Here is a 21,138-nt window from a genome sequence, read left to right on the forward strand (position 1 = left end):
CTCTATACACAGGAAGCACCGGAGTCTGAAATGCCCTCCTTTCAATTGGCAGAGGTCTGAGCCTCTTCCAGGAACTGGCCAGACTTTCGAAATAGTTCATTTCCCCAAAGCTAGCTCCTCCCTCTGCCCACCAGAGACCCTGAGTTCAAGGTTTGAGTTCTAGGACCACTGTAACTCTCAGCATTGAGCCCTCAGTCTAGCTCAAGTGGGGCCTAGCCTAAATCCAAGATCCATGCCCTTTTTCTCTTCCCTTGCCTGTGTTAGAAAGCCAATCTCAAGCAGAGCTAATCTGTAACCACCAGAGGCAGGGGACAGGATAGGCCCTCCTAACCCAGCACGCTGCTGCTGCATCACACTGCTGCATGCAGAACTGGCTGCAGGCCCCTAGGGATTATCATATCCTTCTGAAATCAGGCAGCTCGAGCTGGAGTATTCCTGGCATGCTGCTGGCAGCTAGCTACCTAGCTTATTTCTACAAGAACAGTGGATGTTCTGCTGCTTCAGAAGAGGGTGTTCAAGCTTTATTTTAATTCCTAGTCTGCTAACCTAATGATTGATAGTGGACCCCCCTCTCTTCCCTCCCTCATATCTTTCCAGGCATGTGGGATCTTCCCATAAGCCCAGAAAATACCAGGGATGAGGACTTCCACGTGAGCGCGACTAGCACCGTAAGGGTGCCCATGATGTTTCAGTCAGGTGTCGTCGGTTATCTTCATGACCCAGAGATCCCCTGCCAGCTGGTACAGATGAAGTATTTGAAAAATGGAACTACCTTCCTCATCCTTCCAGACAAGGGCCAGATGGACAATGTCATCGCTGCACTTAATAGGGACACAATTGAGAGGTGGGACAACCTTCTGACCAACAGGTAAGCCCTCCAGGCACCATGTAGGTTTTTGGTTGGGTGTATGTTTCTGGAAAATGAAGTGCAGAGACTTCTTTCTTTCCAAGATAGACCCCCACAAGGTCTCACTGCTCCCCAGAGGCTGCGAGGTTCTGTAACTGGAAGGTATACTTATATATCCACCTATCACAGAGGTCATTTGGGGCATAGCCCAAGTCCAATCCTCACTTCTTGAGAATGTCATAAGCATAGTCGTCTTATACATTATATTTTTATATCGGTTCCTTAAACGGAGCTCACCAAACACCAAGCTCTGAAGGCAAGGATGTAAGTGCATCACTAAACCCAAGACAAATGGTAAATGGGTGTTTATTGGGGAACAATTACACAGAAAAATACAAAGAACCATTGAAGCGTTTCCCTGCTCTTTCTACGGGATCCGCTGACCCACCAGAAAGAGTGTCCAAAGGAAAGCCACGCCTCAAGCTCCTCTCTTTGCTCTGCTTTGGTCCACCTGAAACCACACCCAAAGGGGTGTGGTCACCATTTCAGGTCCACAGACCAGACACCTACAAAGCTCCCCACTTTTCTCTGTTCTTAGCTGACTCACTATAAAGCAAGTCTGTAGCTCTTTGGGGCCTCTGCCAAGTGCAGTGCAAATGGCCTTTGCATCCTGGGCAACTGACTGTAGTAAAAAAGAATCATGGAGAAACAACAGTCCAGTGCCCTGTGTGAGCATGGTGCTCTGGCTGCATTATTTTCTTAAGCAAATGTCTATTCAGTGAGCTTCTGCTTTTCTATATTGAGCGGTGTGTGCGATCTCACCTCAAGACTGGGCTCCTATTGCTGCAATTTAAATATTTCATTTTAAAAAAAATCAGTACTAGGAATTAAACCGAGGGTCTCTGCATGCTAGACTTACCCCTAAGCTGTATTCTCAGTACCTCCCTTTTAAGACAGGGTTTACTCAGGCTGGCCTTAAATTCATTGTATATGTTAAGCAGGCTTTGGCGCTTCAACCTCCTTCACTGGGGTCTGCAGTAGCTAAGATTACAGATCACCACAAGACCCAGGTTGATTTCTTTGTAATCATACAAATGTCTTTAGCAACCATTCCCTACCCTCCTTGTTCACAGCTTTTAACACATTCTTTTAATGACCAGATTGTATTTTTTTTCAGGTCTTTCCACTCTGCTTGTTTTTTGTTCTCAATTCTCACTGTAAATCTGGTCAAAAGCAGCCAGCAGAACCCATGTCACGACTACTGGGCTGCCTTGAAATCATCTATGCTTTGTGAATTTATTCATCACATTTAAATCCAGGCTCTGTGCAAGTCTCAAGGCACGGGCAAAGTGCAGATAACCTGGTTGTCAGAGTATAGCATGAACTTCCTCACCCGGTTCTTCTCCCCCTTACGAGCAGTCCTTACTAGCTACATAGGACGATCAGCACTGTGATCTCCTGAACTCCCTCTCTAATCACATGTTAGGCTCCTTCTTACAGAATGCTAGGGCTAGCTATACCTCCAAGCATTTCCGAATTCCACAGCCGGCTCTCAAGAGTTCTGAACCACATTGTCAGGTGTTCACAGAAAACGACCCCACTCCTGACATCAGCAATGGGATACCTTAGTTTTCGTTTGTGTTAATTCATTCTTCATTGCCGTCATGAGGACCTGAGAGAAACATTTAAAGAGACGGAAAGGTGTATTTTTGTCCACAGTTTCCGAGGCTTCAGTCCACTGTAATGTGGCTCTGTTTCGTCTGGGCCCATCTGTGATGAAGCAGAACACTGGCTTCCTTTTGTCCCTTTTGTGCAGTCAGGACACCCAACCCACATTTAGGATGATGGCTCCTCCCTCTACTACTAAAGGTCTCTAGAAACACCCTCACAGTTACACCCAAAAGTGTGTCTCCTAGGTGATTCTAAAATCCAATCAACAGTGAATCGTTACAAGATTAAGCATCACAAGTCCACACCCTGACAACTTGATGCTTAAAAATATCATCTTTCAACCATTACGTCTCACTCTTATCCCTCAGAGATGCATGGTCATCTCATAGTGCAAAATAAATTGACTTCTTTAAAAATTAAATCGGCTTAACAATATTGACACTGTTAAAAAGTCAAGTTTCTTCTGAGACTCAAGGCCATATCTTGACTGTAAGTCCCTGTAAAACAAGAACCAGTTTACACACTTCCAATATACAATGTCACAGAATAAAATTTCCAGTTATAAAAGGGTGGATTGGGAGAAGGGAGACAGACCAAAGCAAGACTGAAATCCTAAAGGACAAAAGCAGTATCCTACAGTTTCCTGTCTGACATCTGGGCTTCTTGATTGTCTCACCCAGGCTCCAACAGCTCTGGGTAGCCACATTTCTCTACTTTTGTTGCCTGTAGACCATGTAGTCTCTCTCCTGGGCTGACTCTACAGTCCATGCCTGCAATTTTCCTTGACAGTCATCTGGAGGTCTTGTCATATCCAACATCCTAGGGTTTGCACTACAACTTAGGCTTCACTTTCACGTCGCCTGCTTAGGAACTCTGCATATGAAACCTACACTACACATTGTTGGACATCAGAGACTTCCTGGTAACTTGGTGCCAGCTTCTACGATTCCTCTCTTTCGCATCTTTTATGCCTACCAAAATGTCCAATGTGGACGATGCCAAGTTCTTCTGCCAGCTTGAAAACTGTCATCCCTTGGATCACAAATGCAGTGGCCTCTGTGTGCCTTTGTGTTTGACATTCTGAAGATACTTTCCTAGACAGCAATTTCCTACCAGGTACCTTGAAGGCTCTATTATTTCAGGTGCTATCCTTTAAAATGAGTCTTTGGAGCTCTTGATGTGTAAGTGAGGACTTGCAATCAAGGCTCTCTTTTTATTGTCCCAGTGCAAAGACCCTGGTTTTTCACTACAATGTTAATCTCTTTATCTGAGCCCATCCTATCTATAAATTCAACCAGGATAAGGTTCATTTCCTCGCCAAACTACACATTTTCCACACCATTCTGCTCTAATTTTCTGATGTCTCTTCCTGTAAATTTAGTAAGTAATAACAGTACCACAACTTGGATGATTTTTTTTTTGAAATTTCCCCTGCAACTTCTGAGTTCATCTTCATTCAAGCTTTTAGGAGATGGCCAGAACACAGCCATGCTTTCTACATAATGTAAAGTGGATGGCCTAAATTCTGATTCCCAGTAGAGTCTTCCTTTCAAGATGAAACCTTGTGATCCAGGACTCCACTGCCTGCATTTCTATTAGCAATCCGGCTTGTGCTCATAGGGTTTTCTGCTCCTTTTCCCCCTCTATTTTCATGTGAACTTGCTCTTGCTCAGTTCCTCACTGAGCTCTTGTTTCCACTTGAAACTTCATGAGAAGTCTTTGCTATCTATATACCCTTCCTAATTATATGTTAGGTTCCTTTTCACAGAACTCTAGGGCTTCTCTAGCCATACCTCCAAACATTTCCAAATTCCTCAAGAGAGTTCTCAAGGCTTGTCAGGTAGTCACAGAAAATGATTCATTATTTATAAAATTTATTTATTATTTGTTTATAAAAAGAAGACTTAGTAGATTGGCTTATACACCACGATAGTCTAGATAGCCCAACAATGGAAGTCTTTGGCTTATATACCACTCTAGTCTAGATAGTCCAACAATGGAAGTCTTGCCCTGGCTGAGAAAAAAAAAACAAACAAACAGGAGCTCCCCAATCCATGAGGCTGGATGGCTCAGTAGTCCAAATCTGATGCCAAAGATCTAGAAGATTCCTGGAGAGTAGATGATCTTCTTTCCATGGTAGAAGTCTGAAAAGATGGATTCTGATGGCAGCAAAAGATGGCAGAAGCAGCTGGTAGTGGCAGCAATGGAGTAGGTGAAAGGTCAGATGAACTTGCCAGCAAGACATGAAAACAGCAGCAGCCTCTTCCTTTAACATCCGTTTTCCTGGTCTCATAGTATCAGAACTGAGGCCATTTAGGATGGGTCCTCCATCCCTTGTTAAGCCTCTCTGAAAATGCTTTCATAGTTATGTCTGCAAGTGTGTCTCCTAGGTGATTCTAAACTCCTGTCATTTGAAAATGAAGACCAACCATCAGAGGGGCCTTAACAGTACATAGGCTGACCCAGCTGAGATAAGGATATTAGCAGAGGGGACAGGACTTGACAGTTGAGACATAGAATCATCTGTATAGCTTGACCAGGACTACTGCTCCTGGTCAGTTCTCTCCACTACTTTTCTCCTACCTTCTTCTAAGACTATAAGGACTGATCAGTAGTCCATCTATATCACAGATATGATAGTATCAAAGGAGTCACCCAGAGAAAAAAATGACTTTAGGTAATTCACAGACCCAGAGATGCCTTACATATGAGGAAGAGATAGTTCCTGCCCTTCATCCCTAGTGAGTGAGTTAGCCTGGTGCTACAAGGGTTGAAGAGCTCACACCAAGAATCGGCCATCTGTATGGGAAAGGATGTGCTGCTTTCTACCACCAGGTCTAGCCTTGCACCCTCTAACTTCTTTGACTTCAACCTGAACAGGCAGGTGAACCTGTATATCCCCAGAGTCTCCATGTCTGCTACCTACAACCTTGAAGATGTGCTGGCGGACATGGGCTTCACAGGCTTATTCACCCAACAACCAGATTTCTCAGGCGCCACCCAGGATTCTCCACAGAAGGCATCAAAGGTGAGTAAGCATCTTGGGAGCTTTTCTTCCAAAATTTACACCAAAAAAATCTTAAGAGTAAGCAACTCAGCCCATTTGTGAATGATCAGATGCCTAGCCAAAACCCCCAGGTCCAAGCCCTTCAACCACAGTTCAGTAAACAGAAGCTCAGCAAGAAAACAAGCACACAGAAAGCTCATGACAAGGGAGAGTCACAACCCAGGCAGCTAGCCATCTCCCTAAGCCTCACAGAGAGGGGATACTGGAAAACAAAGTTGTCAAGGCGAAAATGAAAGCAGCCCTGGCAGAAAGAAAGAGAGGACATAGTAAAGGTCCCATTAACAACACTCTGAGCCTTCCATTCAGTTTCAGGCTTGGCCTTCTGCTTGATGCTCTCAATTCATAAATTCATTCAGAACATTTTGATTGAACACCTACTATGTGCCCAAGCCTGTGCTGGGATCTGGATATGTTTCCATTTCTCAGATGTGAACACTGTCCTCAAAACACAAGGGCTTTGAGTGCATGGAAGCCTTACTTAGTGAGATGTGAGTTCAGCAAATGTGCCTTGTGGATGAGTAAACTCACCACAGGGAAGGAAGCTAGGCCACACAGAAGCCTCCCTTTATCTGTTTTTGTTTTTTGTTTTTTGTTTAACAAGAAAGGAACTCTTTCCACTATGGCTGTACTAGAACTACTGAAGGATTGAATGTTCTAAGGTCACAAAGCATACTGACAACTGCACTGACTGGAGCTTTGGGCTTATATAGCAGAGGTAGACATTATCCCAACTGCTCAGGGGTACCCTTACACCCGGGAAGGGCAAAGAGCTTGATGCAGTCACGGAGCTAGCAAAATCTAATAGCAGCAGCAGCAGCAGCAGCAGCAGCAGCAGCAGCAGCAAAATCAGTTGAATGTTTGACCTTAAGTCTGTCTATACAAGGTCTCAAACCCTCAAGCCCCACTGCAGAGGTCCGGGTCACAGTTCAGCCTCTGCCTGGCTGCAGGAAGCTATCACAGGGACACTGGAAGACCTACAGACTTGCTGAGACGCAGAGCTGATGAGCACCCCCCCCCCACACACACACCACTACCACCAAGGGGCGCTGGGAATACACTGACTGTCACCTATTGTTTCGTGCCGGGGGTAGGAGCTGTCAACCAGTTAGTTGTATTCACAACACAGCCTAATTTTCATCATTTAAAGGAACACACCAACAGCCAAGGATTTGCATTTGTGCTTCAGTCTGGGCTTTCCGAGGCAAAGTAGGCACAAGCACTTTATAGAGGTTCAACTCTGCTGTTTCCATAGCAGAGTGGACAACGTGAGGTGTCTTGAAACCTGGGATCAGGTAAGTAGAATCCGAGATGGACCATGAGACCCAGTTCCTCTAACTTCTTTGTGGTGTGCACATCCTGCTTTTCCAACAGGGAGGAAGCTAGGTGCAGTATAGGGTCTGGAGCTGCTGCTTAGACATGGAGTAAACAGCTGATGCTTTGGGAATCTTGGCTGCTTCACCTTCTGTGGAACAGAGGTTGTGATGTCCGCGTGATGAGATGTGGACAGTTCCTGCCTCACGACAGGCTCATTTCCTGCCTCTGGCGTGTTTCTCATAGATAGTTCACAAGGCCGTGCTGCAACTGGATGAGACGGATGAACTGCCTGTTGCCATCACAAAGGCTCCCCAACAGCAGACATCTGACCCACTCACCCTCACCTTCAACGAGCCCTTCATCATCATGATGTTTGACAGCTTCACGTGGAGCAACCTGTTGTTGGGCAAAATCATGAATCCAGCTTAGAGCATGCCGGAGAAGCTATGGTACCACCTGACTTTGGGGTTAGAAGCCTTTCCCCAGTCTCCTCCAGGTCCTCCCCAACCCAGCCATGTATCCCTACTTTTAGATATCCTGTAATGTATAACCATTGTTGCTACTCCCAAAACAGGTCAATTGAGAAGGTAACGCTGAGATAACGGGAACAGTTATTAAAGGGTGTTTTTGCAAACTCTGGGCTTCGTTCTTGATTTACACCTAGGTGGTGCCTTCTAATTGTCCTCACATGGAGGGAAGAGCAGAGTGGAGAGGACTCTCTAGGGCTTTTCAGAAGGGCGCTAACCCTGTTCATAAGGACTCCACCCTTATGATCTCATCGCCTCCTGGAAGCCCTCATAGTCTTCTACTACTAGGTTTCCCAATGAATCTGTAAGACATTCAGTCCATGACATGTAGTCCTGCCACAAAAGGGTGACTCGGGCCAACAGAACCACCTCTGTTTCTTCCAGGAACAAGAACACAAGGTATCTTGGATCAGTCATAGATCCAGAGTGCAGTGTGGACAGAGAGATGTGTGGCTTCAGATGGAGACCTGAGACAGAAACCCAGCTGGATCACAGAGTTGTCCTAAGATGAACCTAGAACGAAGTGGTTTTCTTTAGAAGGTTGTGGGGAGAGGGCCTGGCAACTTCTGGGTGCACACTGGAAGGGCTGACAGACAAAGCCTGTCATGAGTGAGTGAGTGGCACAGAGTTATCAGAGGAGAAGGGAACAGATGGGAGGGATCGGTTCTAACACTTGCTGGTTCTCTGTTCTCACCGCCCAATCAATACACATGCACACTGATGCAGAACCCCAAGGTTTGGGTCAGCCACACTGAGACAGTTTCCCTACCTCTACCCAGAGTGCTCCCAAGTCAACTGTGGGCAGAGCATTGTTTCTGTTCCTCCGTTACTATGGTTTGGGTTTTGTTTCCATTTTTTTTGCAAGTCAAGGAATAATCAAACCAAGCTCACAAATGTCCTGTCTCTTAATTCCACCTATCCTTAAAAACACTATATATGAAATATGGTTTCAGAATAAGCATTCTTTTGTTAATGGATATTTAGCAGAAATCAAAGTGTTGTCTGAAATAAATTGTTTGGAAAAATTCTATTAAGCCATGTAATGTTTGGAGATTGCCAGGTACAAAAGAACAAGTAGTTGTCATTCTTGAACCAGTTCCAGATGAATCAAAGATTTAAGAACAAAAAAATGAAATTATCATGAAGTAGGAGAGCAATCTATGCTTTTAGAACAACTTCAAAAGGAGGAAGTATATGTAAAACCCAGAACCACTAAAGAGAAGGTTGCTGCTCCAAGCTACATAAACGAAGCTAACTGGGTTTCTAAGACAATGAGGGAGGGTGTCTTAGGATTTCTATGGCTGTGAAGAGACACCATCACCACGGCAACTCTTAGAAAGAAAACATTTCATTGAGGTGGAGAGGCTTGCAATGTCAGAGATCTAGTCCATTATCATCGTGTCTGGGGAGCATGGCGGCTGGGAATATGGAAGCATGCAGGCAGACATGTGTTGGAAAGGCAGGCAGACAGGATGTGGTCCGTGACACTGTGTGATATGTTGAGCATATATGAGACCTCAGAACCTCCTCCCACAGTGACACCCTTTCTCCAACAAGGCCACATCTACTCTAACTAAGCCATATCTTCTAATAGTGCCACTCCCTTTGGGGGCCATTTTCTTTCAAACTATCACAGAGGGATAAAAATATGAAAGTTAATTTCTCCACCAAGTCACTTAATATTTTTAAAAGACCAGGAGGATCTTGAATTGGGCCTGGGATGATGGTGGCTGATTGAATAGTCTTTTCTTATGTATCCTCCCAGAATAGTATAAAACCAATACTGTACAAATAAAACTCCTGGTGATTCAGGCTTCCACGTGGCATTATCACCTGAAATCTGAGCCCCAGGAGAGGGCAGGTGTAGGAGGGGAAAATACTTGGAAAAATATCCTAGCATTATTGGGTTGTGGGATAGGTAGGCTATGGGGCCAAGTTGGTAGAAACAGGTCACTGGAGGTGTGTCATTAGGTGCCACACCTTGCCTTGGCCACTTCCTCTATCCTGTTTCTGCTTCCTGCCCACCATAAGGCAAGCAACCCCCTTCACATGTTCCTATCACCACAGTATTCCACAGTACTACAGCTCCCTGATGAGTGGGTCCAATGACTGTGGTTTGGAAATGACTGAGTTCTGGGTAAAATAAATCTCTTTCGAGCTGTTCATGTCAGGCATTGGTCACAGCAACGAGAAAAGCTAATGAGAAATGGTTGGGTGTCTACTTTTGTTTTCTTTTGTTTCATTTTTTTTTCAAAACTTGATGAGAGCTCTAAGTGCACAGGTCCAACAAATCAAACACATCCACACAAAGCCACAAAGAACCTCGTGCAAGTAACAACATGACCAAGCATAAAGAGAAAACACTTAAAATCAGTCAAAGAAAAAAGTAGGCACACCACACAGAGAACGAAGGTAAAGATGAAGGTGGCTTTCTCACCTGGGGTTATGTCAGTTGGCTGACATGCTGAAGTGAGAAGCACACCCTGTCTCTGTGCCTTTCCCAACCACACCACACAGCCTAAGACACCAGGAAGAACTTCAGACAAGCCTAAAATGAAAAACCTACCAAGTATCCAGGCAGAATCCTTCCAGCAATCCTAGAGAAAAGAAACAAGCCCGCATTGCCTAGGTGAGGAGACAACAAAAGGACATGAAAACCGGCTTCATTGGGAGCTCTGGGAGTGGACGCTAAACCAGAAAAGGTGGGGAATTAAAAAGTTTTGAATGTGTGGATATTATCAACACAATACAGTATCCCTATAGACTTTTCTGGGTTTGGTCACTATATGATGTTTACGTACCATAGTTAAAAGACAGTATATATATAAACATTATGATTTTTGGTAAGTTCAAGGATGTTTATGAATAGAAAGATAAAACCAGAACTCATGAAAACTATAACATAAAGATGTCTCTAAAGTTCTGGGAGTGACTGAGGGTGGTGATAACAAAGGGGCTAGAGAGATGAGTAAGCGGTTAAGAGCACTGGCTGCTCTTCTAGAGAACCCAGATTTGACTCCCACCACCAACCTGTGAGCTTACAACTGTTAGCTCCAGTTCCAGGGGGTAAAACACCCTCTTCTGGACTCTGTGGGCACTGCATACATGGTGCACAGTCATGCAGGCAAAATATCCATACAAGCAAAGTAAAAATAAATACATAAATGACAGCAAAATTTTTAGAAGACCAAAGATGAAACATATTACACTTATGTGTTTACAGTAGTTACTTAGGCAGGAAGATGATTCCAGGTGGGAATTTGGACCTACATGAAAGAATGAAGAGTATCAGAAAAGTAAATATATGGGCAAAGGTGAAAAATATTTCACAGATCTCTTTAAACTATACACTATTGTAACAGAAATAATAACAACACAATTTTTCATGCAAGTTAGCAATTTATTACACATCGGCTCTAAGTCCTTCCGTCTTCTAAGTCTGGATCTTTTTTTATTCCAACTTTTTTTTTTATTTGAATTAGAAACAAGATTGTTTTACATGACAATCCCAGTTCCCTTCTCCCACCCGTCCTCCCTTACCCCCCCAACTAAAACCTTATCTGTCACATATCTTTTCTGCTCCCCCTGGATGGTGAGGCCTTCTATAGGGTGTCATCAGAGTCTTTTTATCCTTTGGGATAGGGCCTAGGCCCACCCCTGTGTGTCTTGGCTCGGGGAGTATTCCTCTATGTGGAATTGGCTACCAAAGTCCACACCTATGCCAGGGATAAATAGTGGGCTTCTACAGGAGGTCCCATAGATTTCTGAGGTTTCCTCACAGAAACCCATGTTCCTGGGGTCTGGATCTGTCCCATGCTGGTATTCCAGCTATCAGAATGGGGAGCAAGAGTTCCCGGATGTTCAGGTCAGCTGTTTTTGTGTGTTTCACCAGCCTGGTCTAGACCTCTGTGCTCTTCACTGGTCCTTCTCTGCATCTGGGTTCCAGTTCAGATCGGTGATTAGTTATGGGTGTCTGCTTCTACTTCCACCAGCTGCTGGATGAAGGTTATACGATGGCATATAAGTCAGTCATCAATCTCATTATCAGGGGAGGGCATTTAAGGTAGCCTCTCCTCCGTTGCTGAGATAGTTAGCTGGTGGCATCTTTGTAGATCTCCAGACATTTCCCTAGTGCCTGATTTCTCTATAAACCAAAAATGTCTCCCTCTATTATGATATCTCCATTCTTGTTATCGTGTAGTCTTCCCCTGACTCATACTTTCTGCTCCCTCATGTCACTGGCATCCTCTTCCTCTCCCCTTCTCATTCTCCTAGCTCCCTCCCTCCTCTTCTGGTGCTCAGCAGATCTTGAACCTCTCCCCTTCTCCAGGGGACCATGTATGTCTCTCTTAGGGACCTCCTTGTTTATTAGTTTCTTAGGCAGTGTGGATTGTAGGCTGGTAATCCTTACTCTATGTCTAAAATCCGCATATGAGTGAGTACATACCATGTTTGTCTTTTTTGCAATTGGGTTACCTTGCTCAGAATAGTCTGGATCTTTTTAATGCTTCTGCTTCCCACTTGGGGCACGATGTCGGATTTTGTCAGTAGAGGGAGCCAGAGAGACACTGCGGAATGAAGCAGCTTCACTTTCCTGCTGGATTCCCACCAGACAAGTGAGACAGAGCACTGAATGATAATTAGATAAACAGACAGACAGACAAGGGTGGCAGACAATAGATAGAGACTTGGAATATAGTTAGATGGACATGTGGCTACATGGGTGAGAACAGATGATGGAAATAGACCTCCCGGACAAGTACAGTTAAAGATACTTTTTTACCTGTCACATGTACACATGTACACACACACACACACACACACACACACACACACACACACACACCTGATTCTTCAGAGCCAGAATTTCTCTTACATAGGGAAACATTAAAATGACTCTTACTAAAGCAAAAACTGAGACAAAATATTCCTTATATCTATTGTCATTTCACATTGTACTGGGATTATTTATCAGATGATGTAATTAATTACAGAAAAGACACTAGAACAGGGAGGGGGAATAAAACTTTCTGGGTTTTTATGATGTGGTCATATGCCTGCATCGCTAAAAGATAAAAGGATACCAAAGTCTGTATCAAAAGTACACATAAAGACAGTAAACCGAGTTCAGCAAGAAGTCATCTGATAAAATTATAAAATTACAAAATTATAAAATTATAAAATGACCTTTAATATGTACAAATAACCGCCAGCCAAAACTTACAAGGGAAGAGCCAAGCCAACAGCAGCCCCAAAATATACAACACACAGGAATGAAATAACAGTGACCCAAACACGCTGAGTGAAATGACATGTGCTCCTTTAAAATGCAAGATCAGGATCTCCTGAGCTGGAGACTGCAGGCAGGCCAACTAGACCTGGAACAAGCAATCCAGAGTATGCTGACATCACGGTGCTAGTCCCACCCCCAACCACTGGGAGAGGGAGTGTCTCAGACCTTCATGCACCCACTGTGAGACCCATCAGAGGATTGGATCTGCTTGCACGCACCAGAAAGAGAACCTTGGACCTGTACCCACCAGGAGAGGAAGAGACCCCCAACTGTACCCACTGGAAGAAGAGATGGGAAGACAACAATATAAGAACACATTCAACAACAGAAAAAACAATATGATGTCACCAGACTCTAGGGACTCTACACCAGCAAGACCTGAATATCCCAACACAGATGAATCAGAAGAGAATGGCCTTAAAAATAACTTCAGGAAGATGATAGAGACCCTAAAAGAGGAAATGAGAAAATCCTTTAAAGAAATGGAAGAAAAAAACAAAAAAAAAACATCAAGAAATGGAGGAAAAGACAAACTAAAATTTGCAAGAAACAATTCAAACAGTTGCAAGATTTGCAAGCTGAAATATAAACAATAAAAAACACAGACTGAGGGAATTCTGGAATTAGAAAAGATGGGTAAACCATCAGGAACTACAGATGCAAGCATAACCGACAGAATACAAGAGATGGAAGAGAGATGCGAAGGCATTGAAGATACATCAGGAGACATAGATTCATCCACCAAAGAAAATCTTAAGTCCAACAAATCCCTAACACAAAATAACCAGGAAATATGGGACACCATGAAAAGGCCAAAACTAAGAATAATAGGTATAGAAGAAGGTAAAGAAACCCAACTCAAAGGTGCAGAAAACATATTCAACAAAAACATAGAAGAAAACTTTCCTGACCTAAAGACATGCCAATGAAAGTACAAGAAGCTTACAGACACCAAATAGAATGGACCACAAAAGAAGTCCCCTCACCACATAATAATCAAAACATCAAACATGCACAATAAAGAAAGAATATCAAGGGCAGCAAAGGAAAAAGGCCAAGTAACATATAAAGGCAAACCTATCAGAATTACACCTGACTTTTCCATGGAAACTAGGAAATCCAGAAGGTCCTGGATAAATATTCTACAAACACTAAGAGACCGCAGATGCTAGCCAAGACACTATATCCAGCAAAGCTTTCAATCACTATAGATGGAGAAAACAAGATAATCCATGATAAAATCAGATTTAAACAATGCATACCCACTAATCCTACAGAAAATATTGAAAGGCAAACTCCAACCTAAAAAAGTTAACTACACTTACAAAACAAAGGAAATAGATAATCCCACTTTACCAAAAGCCAAAAGAAAAATCGGGATAAATCTATACACAATACCACCAACAACAACAAATTCAAAACAAAGAAGAATTAACACTCAATGGTCCTTAATTTCCCTCAATATTAATGGTCTTAACTCACCTATAAAAAGACACAGGCTAACAGAATGGATACGAAGACAGAATCCATCCTTCTGCTGCATACAAGAAACACACCTCAACTTCAAAGACAGACATAACCTCAGAGTAATGGGTTGGGATAACATTTTCCAATCAAATGGACCCAAGACATAAGCTGGTGTAGCTATCCTAATATCTAACAAATTAGACTTCAAACTGAAATCAATCAAAGGAGATGAAAAGGTCATTTCATATTCATCACAGGAAAAATTCATCAGGATGAAGTCTCAGTTCTGAACATCTATACCCCAAATACAAAGGCACCCATGTTTGTAAAAGAAACATTACTAAAACTCAAATCACACATAAAACACATAAAAACAAAATCACACATAGCGGGAGACTTCAACACCCCAGTCTCATCACTAGACAGGAACACCAGACAGAAACTTAACAAAGAAACAAAAGAACTAACATAAGTTATGACCCAGTTGGGTTTAACAGACATCTATAAAACATTCCATACAAACACAAAAGAATACACCTTCTCAGTACCACATGGAACCTTCTCTAAAATCATACTCGGCAATATAGCAAACCTCAACAGATGCAAAAAAAAAAAATGGAATAAACCTCCTGTATTTTATCAGACCACCATGTTTTAAAGTCAGAATTCAACAACAACATAAATTACAGAAACCCTACAAACTGATAGAAATTGAACAATGCGTAATTGCACCATTGCTGGGTTGAGGAAGAAATAAAAAGAGAAATTAAAGACTTCCTAGTATTCAATGAGAATGAAGACACAACATACCCAGTGCTAAGAGGAAAGTTCATAACGCTAAGTGCCCACATGAAGAAACTGGAGAATAGTCACACTAGAGAATTAACAGCACAACTAAAAGCTCTAGAACAAAAAAGAAGCAAACTCACCCCAGAGGAGCAGACACAAGGAAATAATCAAATTGAGGGCTGAGATCAATAAAGTAGAAACAAAGAAAACAATACAAAGAATCAATGTAGCAAAGAGTTGGTTCTTTGAGAAAATCAACAAGATAGACAAACTTTTATTCAAACTAACCAAAAGGCAGAGAGAGAACCTGCAAATTAACAAAATCAGAAATGAAAAGGAGGACATAACAACAGACATTGAAGAAATTCAGAGAATCTTCAGGTCATACTTTGAAAACCTGTGCTCTACAAAAATTCAAAAATTTAAAGGAAATGGACAATTTTCTGGATAGATATGACTTACCAAAATTAAATCAAGAACAGACAAGTAATTTAAGCAGACCTATAACCCCTAATGAAATAGAAGCAGTCATCAAAAGTCTCCAAACCAAAACAAACAAACAAACAAACAAACAAACAAAACCAGGGCCAGATTGTTTCAGTGCAGAATTCTACCAGAAATTCAAAGAAGAGTAATACCAATACTCCCCAAATTGTTCCACACAATAGAAGCAGAAGGTTCATTGCCAAACTCTTTATACAAGGCTACAATTACCTTGGTACCCAAGCCACACAAAGACAAAACTAAGAGAACTACAGACTAATATCCCTCATGAACATTGATGTAAAAAATACTCAGTGAAATACTGGCGAATTGAATCCAAGAACACATCAGAGAAATCACCCACCATGATCAAGTAGGCTTCATCCCAGGGATGCAGGAATGGTTAAACATAGGAAAATCTATCAATGTAATCCACCATTTAAACAAACTGCAAAAGAAAAACCACATGATCATCTCACTAGATGCTGAAAAAGGTTTTGACAAAATCCAATACCCCTTCATGATAAAGATCATGGAGAGATCAGGGATAACAGGAACATACCTGAACATAATAAAAACAATATACAGTAAACCGACAGCCAACATCAAACTAAATGGGGAGAAACTCAACGCAATTCCTCTAAAATGAGGAACAAGACAAGGCTGTCCACTCTCTCCATACCTCTTCAATATTGTCCTTGAAATTCTAGCTAGAGCAATAAGACAACAAAAGGAGATCAAGGGGATACAAATTGAAAAGGAAGAAGTCAAACTTTCACTATTTTCAGATGATATGATAGTTTACATAAGTGACCCAAAAAACTCTACCAGGGAACTCCTACAGCTGATAAACACCTTCAGCAAAGTGGCAAGATACAAGATTAACTCAAAAAAATCAGTAGCCCTACCATATCCAGATGATAACTGGACTAAGAAAAAAAATCAGAGAAACATCACCCTTTATAATAGCCACAAACAACATAAAATATCTTGGGGTAATGCTAACCAAACAAGTGAAAGACCTGTATAGCAAAAACTTTGAGTCTTTAAAGAAGATACCAGAAAATGGAAAGATCTCCCATGCTCTTGGATAGGTAGGATCAACATAGTAAAAGTGGCAATTTTGCCAAAAGCAATCTACAGATTCAATGCAATCCCCATCAAAATATCAGACAATTCTTCACAGACCTTGAAAGAATAATAATCAACTTTATATGGAAAAACAAAAGACCCAGGGTAGCCAAAACAACCCTGTACAATAAAAGAACTTCTGGAGGCATCAACATCCCTGACTTCAAGCTCTATTATAGAGCTATAGTCCTAAAAACAGCTTGGTAGACCAATGGAATCGAATTGAAAACCCTGATATTAACCCACACACCTATGGACACCTCATTTTTGACAAAGAAGCTAAAGTTACACAATATAAAAAAGAAAGCATCTTCAACAAATGGTGCTGGCATAACTGGATGCTGGAATGTAGAAGATTGCAGATAGATCCATATCTGTCACCATGCACAAAACTTAAGTCCAAATGGATCATAAATCCAGCCACACTGAACCTCTTAGAAGCAAAAGTGGGAAATACCCTTGAATGAATTGGTACAGGAGACCACTTCCTGAACATAACACCAGTAGCACAGACACTGAGATCAACAATTAATAAATGGGACCTCCTGAAACTGAGAAGCTTCTATAAGGCAAAGGACACAGTCAACAAGACAAAATTGAAGCCCACATAATGGGAAAAAATATTTGCCAACCCTACATCTGACAGAGGACTGATTTCCAAAATTTACAAAGAACTCAAGAACCTACTCACCCAAACACCAAATAATTCAATTAAAAAGTGGGGTACAGAACTAAATAGAGAATTCTCAATAGAGGAATCTAAAATGGCTGAAAGACACATAAGAAAGTGTTCAACATCCTTAGCCATCAGGGAAATGCAAATCAAAACAACTCTGAGATACCATCTTACTCCTGTCAGAATGGCTAAAATCAAAACCACCAATGACAGTTTATGCTGGAGAGATTGTGGAGAAAGGGGACCTCTCCTCCACTGCTGGTGGGAGTGCCAACTAGTACAGCCACTTTGAAAATCAGTATGGCGACTCCTCAGGAAAATGGAAATCAGTCTACCACAAGATCCAGCAATTCCACTCTTAGGCATATACCCAAAAGAAGGACATTCACACAACACAGACATCTGTTTAACTATGTTCATAGCAACATGATTTGTAATAGCCAGAACCTGGAAGCAACCTAGATGCCCCTCAACTGAAGAATGGATAGAGAAAATGTGGTACATTTATACAATGGAGTACTACTCAGCAGAAAAAAAAAACAATGGAATCTTGGAATTCGTAGGCAAATGGATGGAACTAGAAGAAAAAATCCTGAGCGAAGTAACCCAGTCACAAAAAGACAAACATGGTATGTACTCACTCATATGTGGATTTTAGACATAGAGCAAAGGATTACTAGCCTACAATCCACACCGCCAGAGAAGCTAGGAAACAAAGGACCTTTCTCCTGGAGAAGGGGAAAGGGACAAGATCTCCTGAGCAAATTGGGAGCATGATGGGAGGGGAGAGGGAGTTAGGAGAAAGAGAAGGGGAGAAGAGGAGGGGAGAGGAGGACATGAGGGAGCAGGAAGGTTGAGTCTGGGGAAGAATAGAGGAGAGCAAACTAAGAGATATCATAATAGAGGGAGCCATTATAGGTTTAAAGAGAAATCTGGCACTAGGGAAATGTCCAGAGATCTACAAGAATGACACCAACTAACAATAGTCGAGGGGCTACTTTAAATACCCTTCTCCAATAATGAAGCTGATAACTACCTTATATGCCATCCTAGAGCCTTCATCCAGTAGCTGATGGAAGCAGAGGCAGACACCCACAACTAAACACTGAGCTGAACTCCTGGAATCCAGTTGTAGAGAGGGAAGAGTGATGAGCGGGTCAAGACCAGGCTGGAGAAACCCACAGAAGTAGCTGACCTAAACAAGGGGGAGCTCATGGGCCCCAGACATATAGCTGGGAAACCAACCTAGGACTGATCCAGACCGCCTGAACGTGGGTGTCAGTGAGGAGGCCTCGGCAATCTATGGGGCCTCTGGTAGTAGATCACTATTTATCCCTAGTACAGGAATGGACTTTGAGAGCCCATTCCAAATAGAGGTATATACTCTCTCAGCCTAGATACATGGGGGAGGGCCTAGGCCCTGTTCCAAAGGATATGACAGACTTTGAAGATTCCCCCATGGAAGGCCTCTCACTCCCTGGAGAGCAGAAAGAGGATGGGATAGGGGATTGGTGAGGGCAGGGGAGGAGGAGAGGAAGAGGGAACTGGGATTGTCATGTAAAACAAGCTTGTTTCTAATGTAAATTTAAAAATCTGAGACAAAATGCAAGATAAGATGTGAACAAATTAGATGTGGAAAGTTATTCCTTCCTAAGCGAGATTGCTCAAAATCATCCACATACTGTTTTCTCTAATATAATGAATTAATTTATTGGGGCTCCAGTAATGATACCAACAATTTTTTTTTCTCGTAGACAACATGACATCAAAAATCCATTTACAAAATGTCCAAGGATTCCAGGACAAGAAGAAGAATCTGTAAGTTCAGGAAGTAGGGGGGGGAGGTGCAGTGGAAGGGGAAGGTGTGGGGGCTATTGTAACAGAGGAAAAGCAGAGGACACAGTGATGACCTGAGTTATAACGCTGGCGCTGGCACTGGCACATGAACACATGGGCAGACTGATGGGGACGAGCTTTCAAAATGACATAGGGATGGTCAACCAAAGCAAAGCGTGCGTGAAAACAAACCAACAAGGAAACCTACTACTTTGTAAGATAATTTTAAAAAATAATTTTTAAAAATTTGAATAATAACATCTAGCTCGTTAATTCACTGTGATTATAATAAAGCATAATTAAAGATGATTGATAATTAAAGGATTAAAAAAAGTCTGGAAATAACCCAAACACAAATGACAATCATATTTGATGAAGAATGACTGTTATGGGCTGGAGAGATGGCTTAGAGATTAAGAGCACTGGCTGCTCTTCCAGAGGTCCTGAGTTCAGTTCCCAGCAACCACATGTGGCTCACAACCATTGCTAATGGAATCTGAGCAGGTGTACATACAGATAGAGCACTCAGTTATACATATATAAATGTTTTTTTTTTTTTTTGAGACAGGGTTTCTCTGTGGCTTTGGAGGATGTCCTGGAACTAGCTCTTGTAGACAAATAAATATTTTAAAAAATGAATGACTTTCGAATAAATGACGTTGGGACAACTGGGTGGCCGTTTGAATGGGGGGGGGTAAGAATTCGAGCCATTTGGATGTTGACTGTCTCACACTTGACATGTGAGACAACATACACAGGCATAAAAAGGATCAAAGGCCTAAATGAAAACAGAAATGACACCACACAGGACAGAAAGGAAAATGTCCCCATGCCCTCATTTGTTTCAACACGATACCTGTTGAACTATGGCATCAAGTTCACGGGTGTAGACTATAAGAAGGTTATAGCTTGGCCTTACTTCTGTTCCCGTTGTCTGTCTCCTGACTTTCCAAGATGTGGAGAGCCTTGCTAGAAGCTCCCCACTGCTGTAAGTATAACGGTTCTTTCCTCACTATGGCAGGCTGAGACCTGGAGCCAAAACAAATGTCTTCTGTCCCTTATTTTGTCGCTGTGATGAAAGAAAGCAACGAGAGCAGAAAGCCGGTGCCAAGGAGTGGGGCCATTGTTGTGGTAAATTTGATCATGTAGAGCAGCCTTTGGAACGGGTTTGTAAGAGAAATGTGGAGGAGCTCGATGCTGTGAGGTAAAGGGGCCCCAGAGCTCTGTAAGTATAATGTAAGGAGCCAGTCTGGACAACAGGAACTCTGTTCATGGCTTCCAGACAGGAGGAAGACCTTATTGGAACTTGGGGCCATTCACAGTGCATTTTTAACAGGGAATATCTCTATGTTCTGTCCATCTCCAGAAATTTTGAGGCAAGACCTTAAAATAATACACAGATGTGTATGGCAGGTGGAATTTCAAGACAGTGTAACACTCAGACCATGGCATGGTCCTTACTTGCTGCTTTAAACCTGTTTATAATGATAATCTAGAGTGAAAAGTGGGACAGAAAGTTGTGGAAAATATGCAGTTTGCGAGAGTGGGTTTAAGGCTACAGTCAAGGTGAGTGCGGATAAAAGAGCTCTAATTATTAGAAAGGTAGCCAAGATCTTTGTTCTGGCACAATAAGAAATGTGCCCTGAGAGGGTACTGCCCTCCAGCTGAGGATCCAGGGTATAAAAATGCAAAGTCAGTAGAAACATCTTCCTTTAAAAGGAGTGCCTAAGAAGATTAAGCCTACAGGGCACACAGCTCAAACAGAGCTGCGGAGGGGGGTATTTTTCCAAGGCTCGGACACACAAGCCTTCAGGGAGTGCTGCATCCATGGTACAAGAGGACCAGGCTACCGTTAAGATGAGCACAGACCTTGATATCACATAACTGGTGCTGTCTGCAAGCACAAAGATTTCAAGGGTTATGGGGTCATGGAGATCTGCATCAAAGTTCCGGAGGAGAACCGATGAGACCAGGCAGCATGCCATGAGAGATGTGCTTAGGGAAAGACTAAGTGGTAACGGAGACACCTGAGGGGGG

General features: G+C 42.5%; 1 protein-coding gene across 2 annotated transcripts in view; it reads left to right on the forward strand.

The window, feature by feature from the left end:
* Positions 1-7,328, forward strand: part of Serpina6 (serpin family A member 6) — a 9,772-nt gene extending 2,444 nt beyond the window's left edge. Inside the window, exons 2-4 of one of the 2 annotated variants that reach the window (XM_035445235.1) lie at positions 598-868; positions 5,399-5,546; positions 7,143-7,328. In XM_035445235.1, coding sequence (XP_035301126.1) covers positions 598-868; positions 5,399-5,546; positions 7,143-7,328 — 605 coding nt within the window. Of the gene's footprint in view, positions 1-597; positions 869-5,398; positions 5,551-7,142 lie in introns of both variants that reach the window. The other variant, XM_035445234.1, reaches the window with a different exon arrangement.
* The last annotated feature ends 13,810 nt before the right edge of the window (positions 7,329-21,138 follow it).

Source organism: Cricetulus griseus, chromosome 5, assembly GCF_003668045.3.
Source record: "Cricetulus griseus strain 17A/GY chromosome 5, alternate assembly CriGri-PICRH-1.0, whole genome shotgun sequence".
Classification (NCBI taxonomy): Eukaryota; Metazoa; Chordata; class Mammalia; order Rodentia; family Cricetidae; genus Cricetulus; species Cricetulus griseus.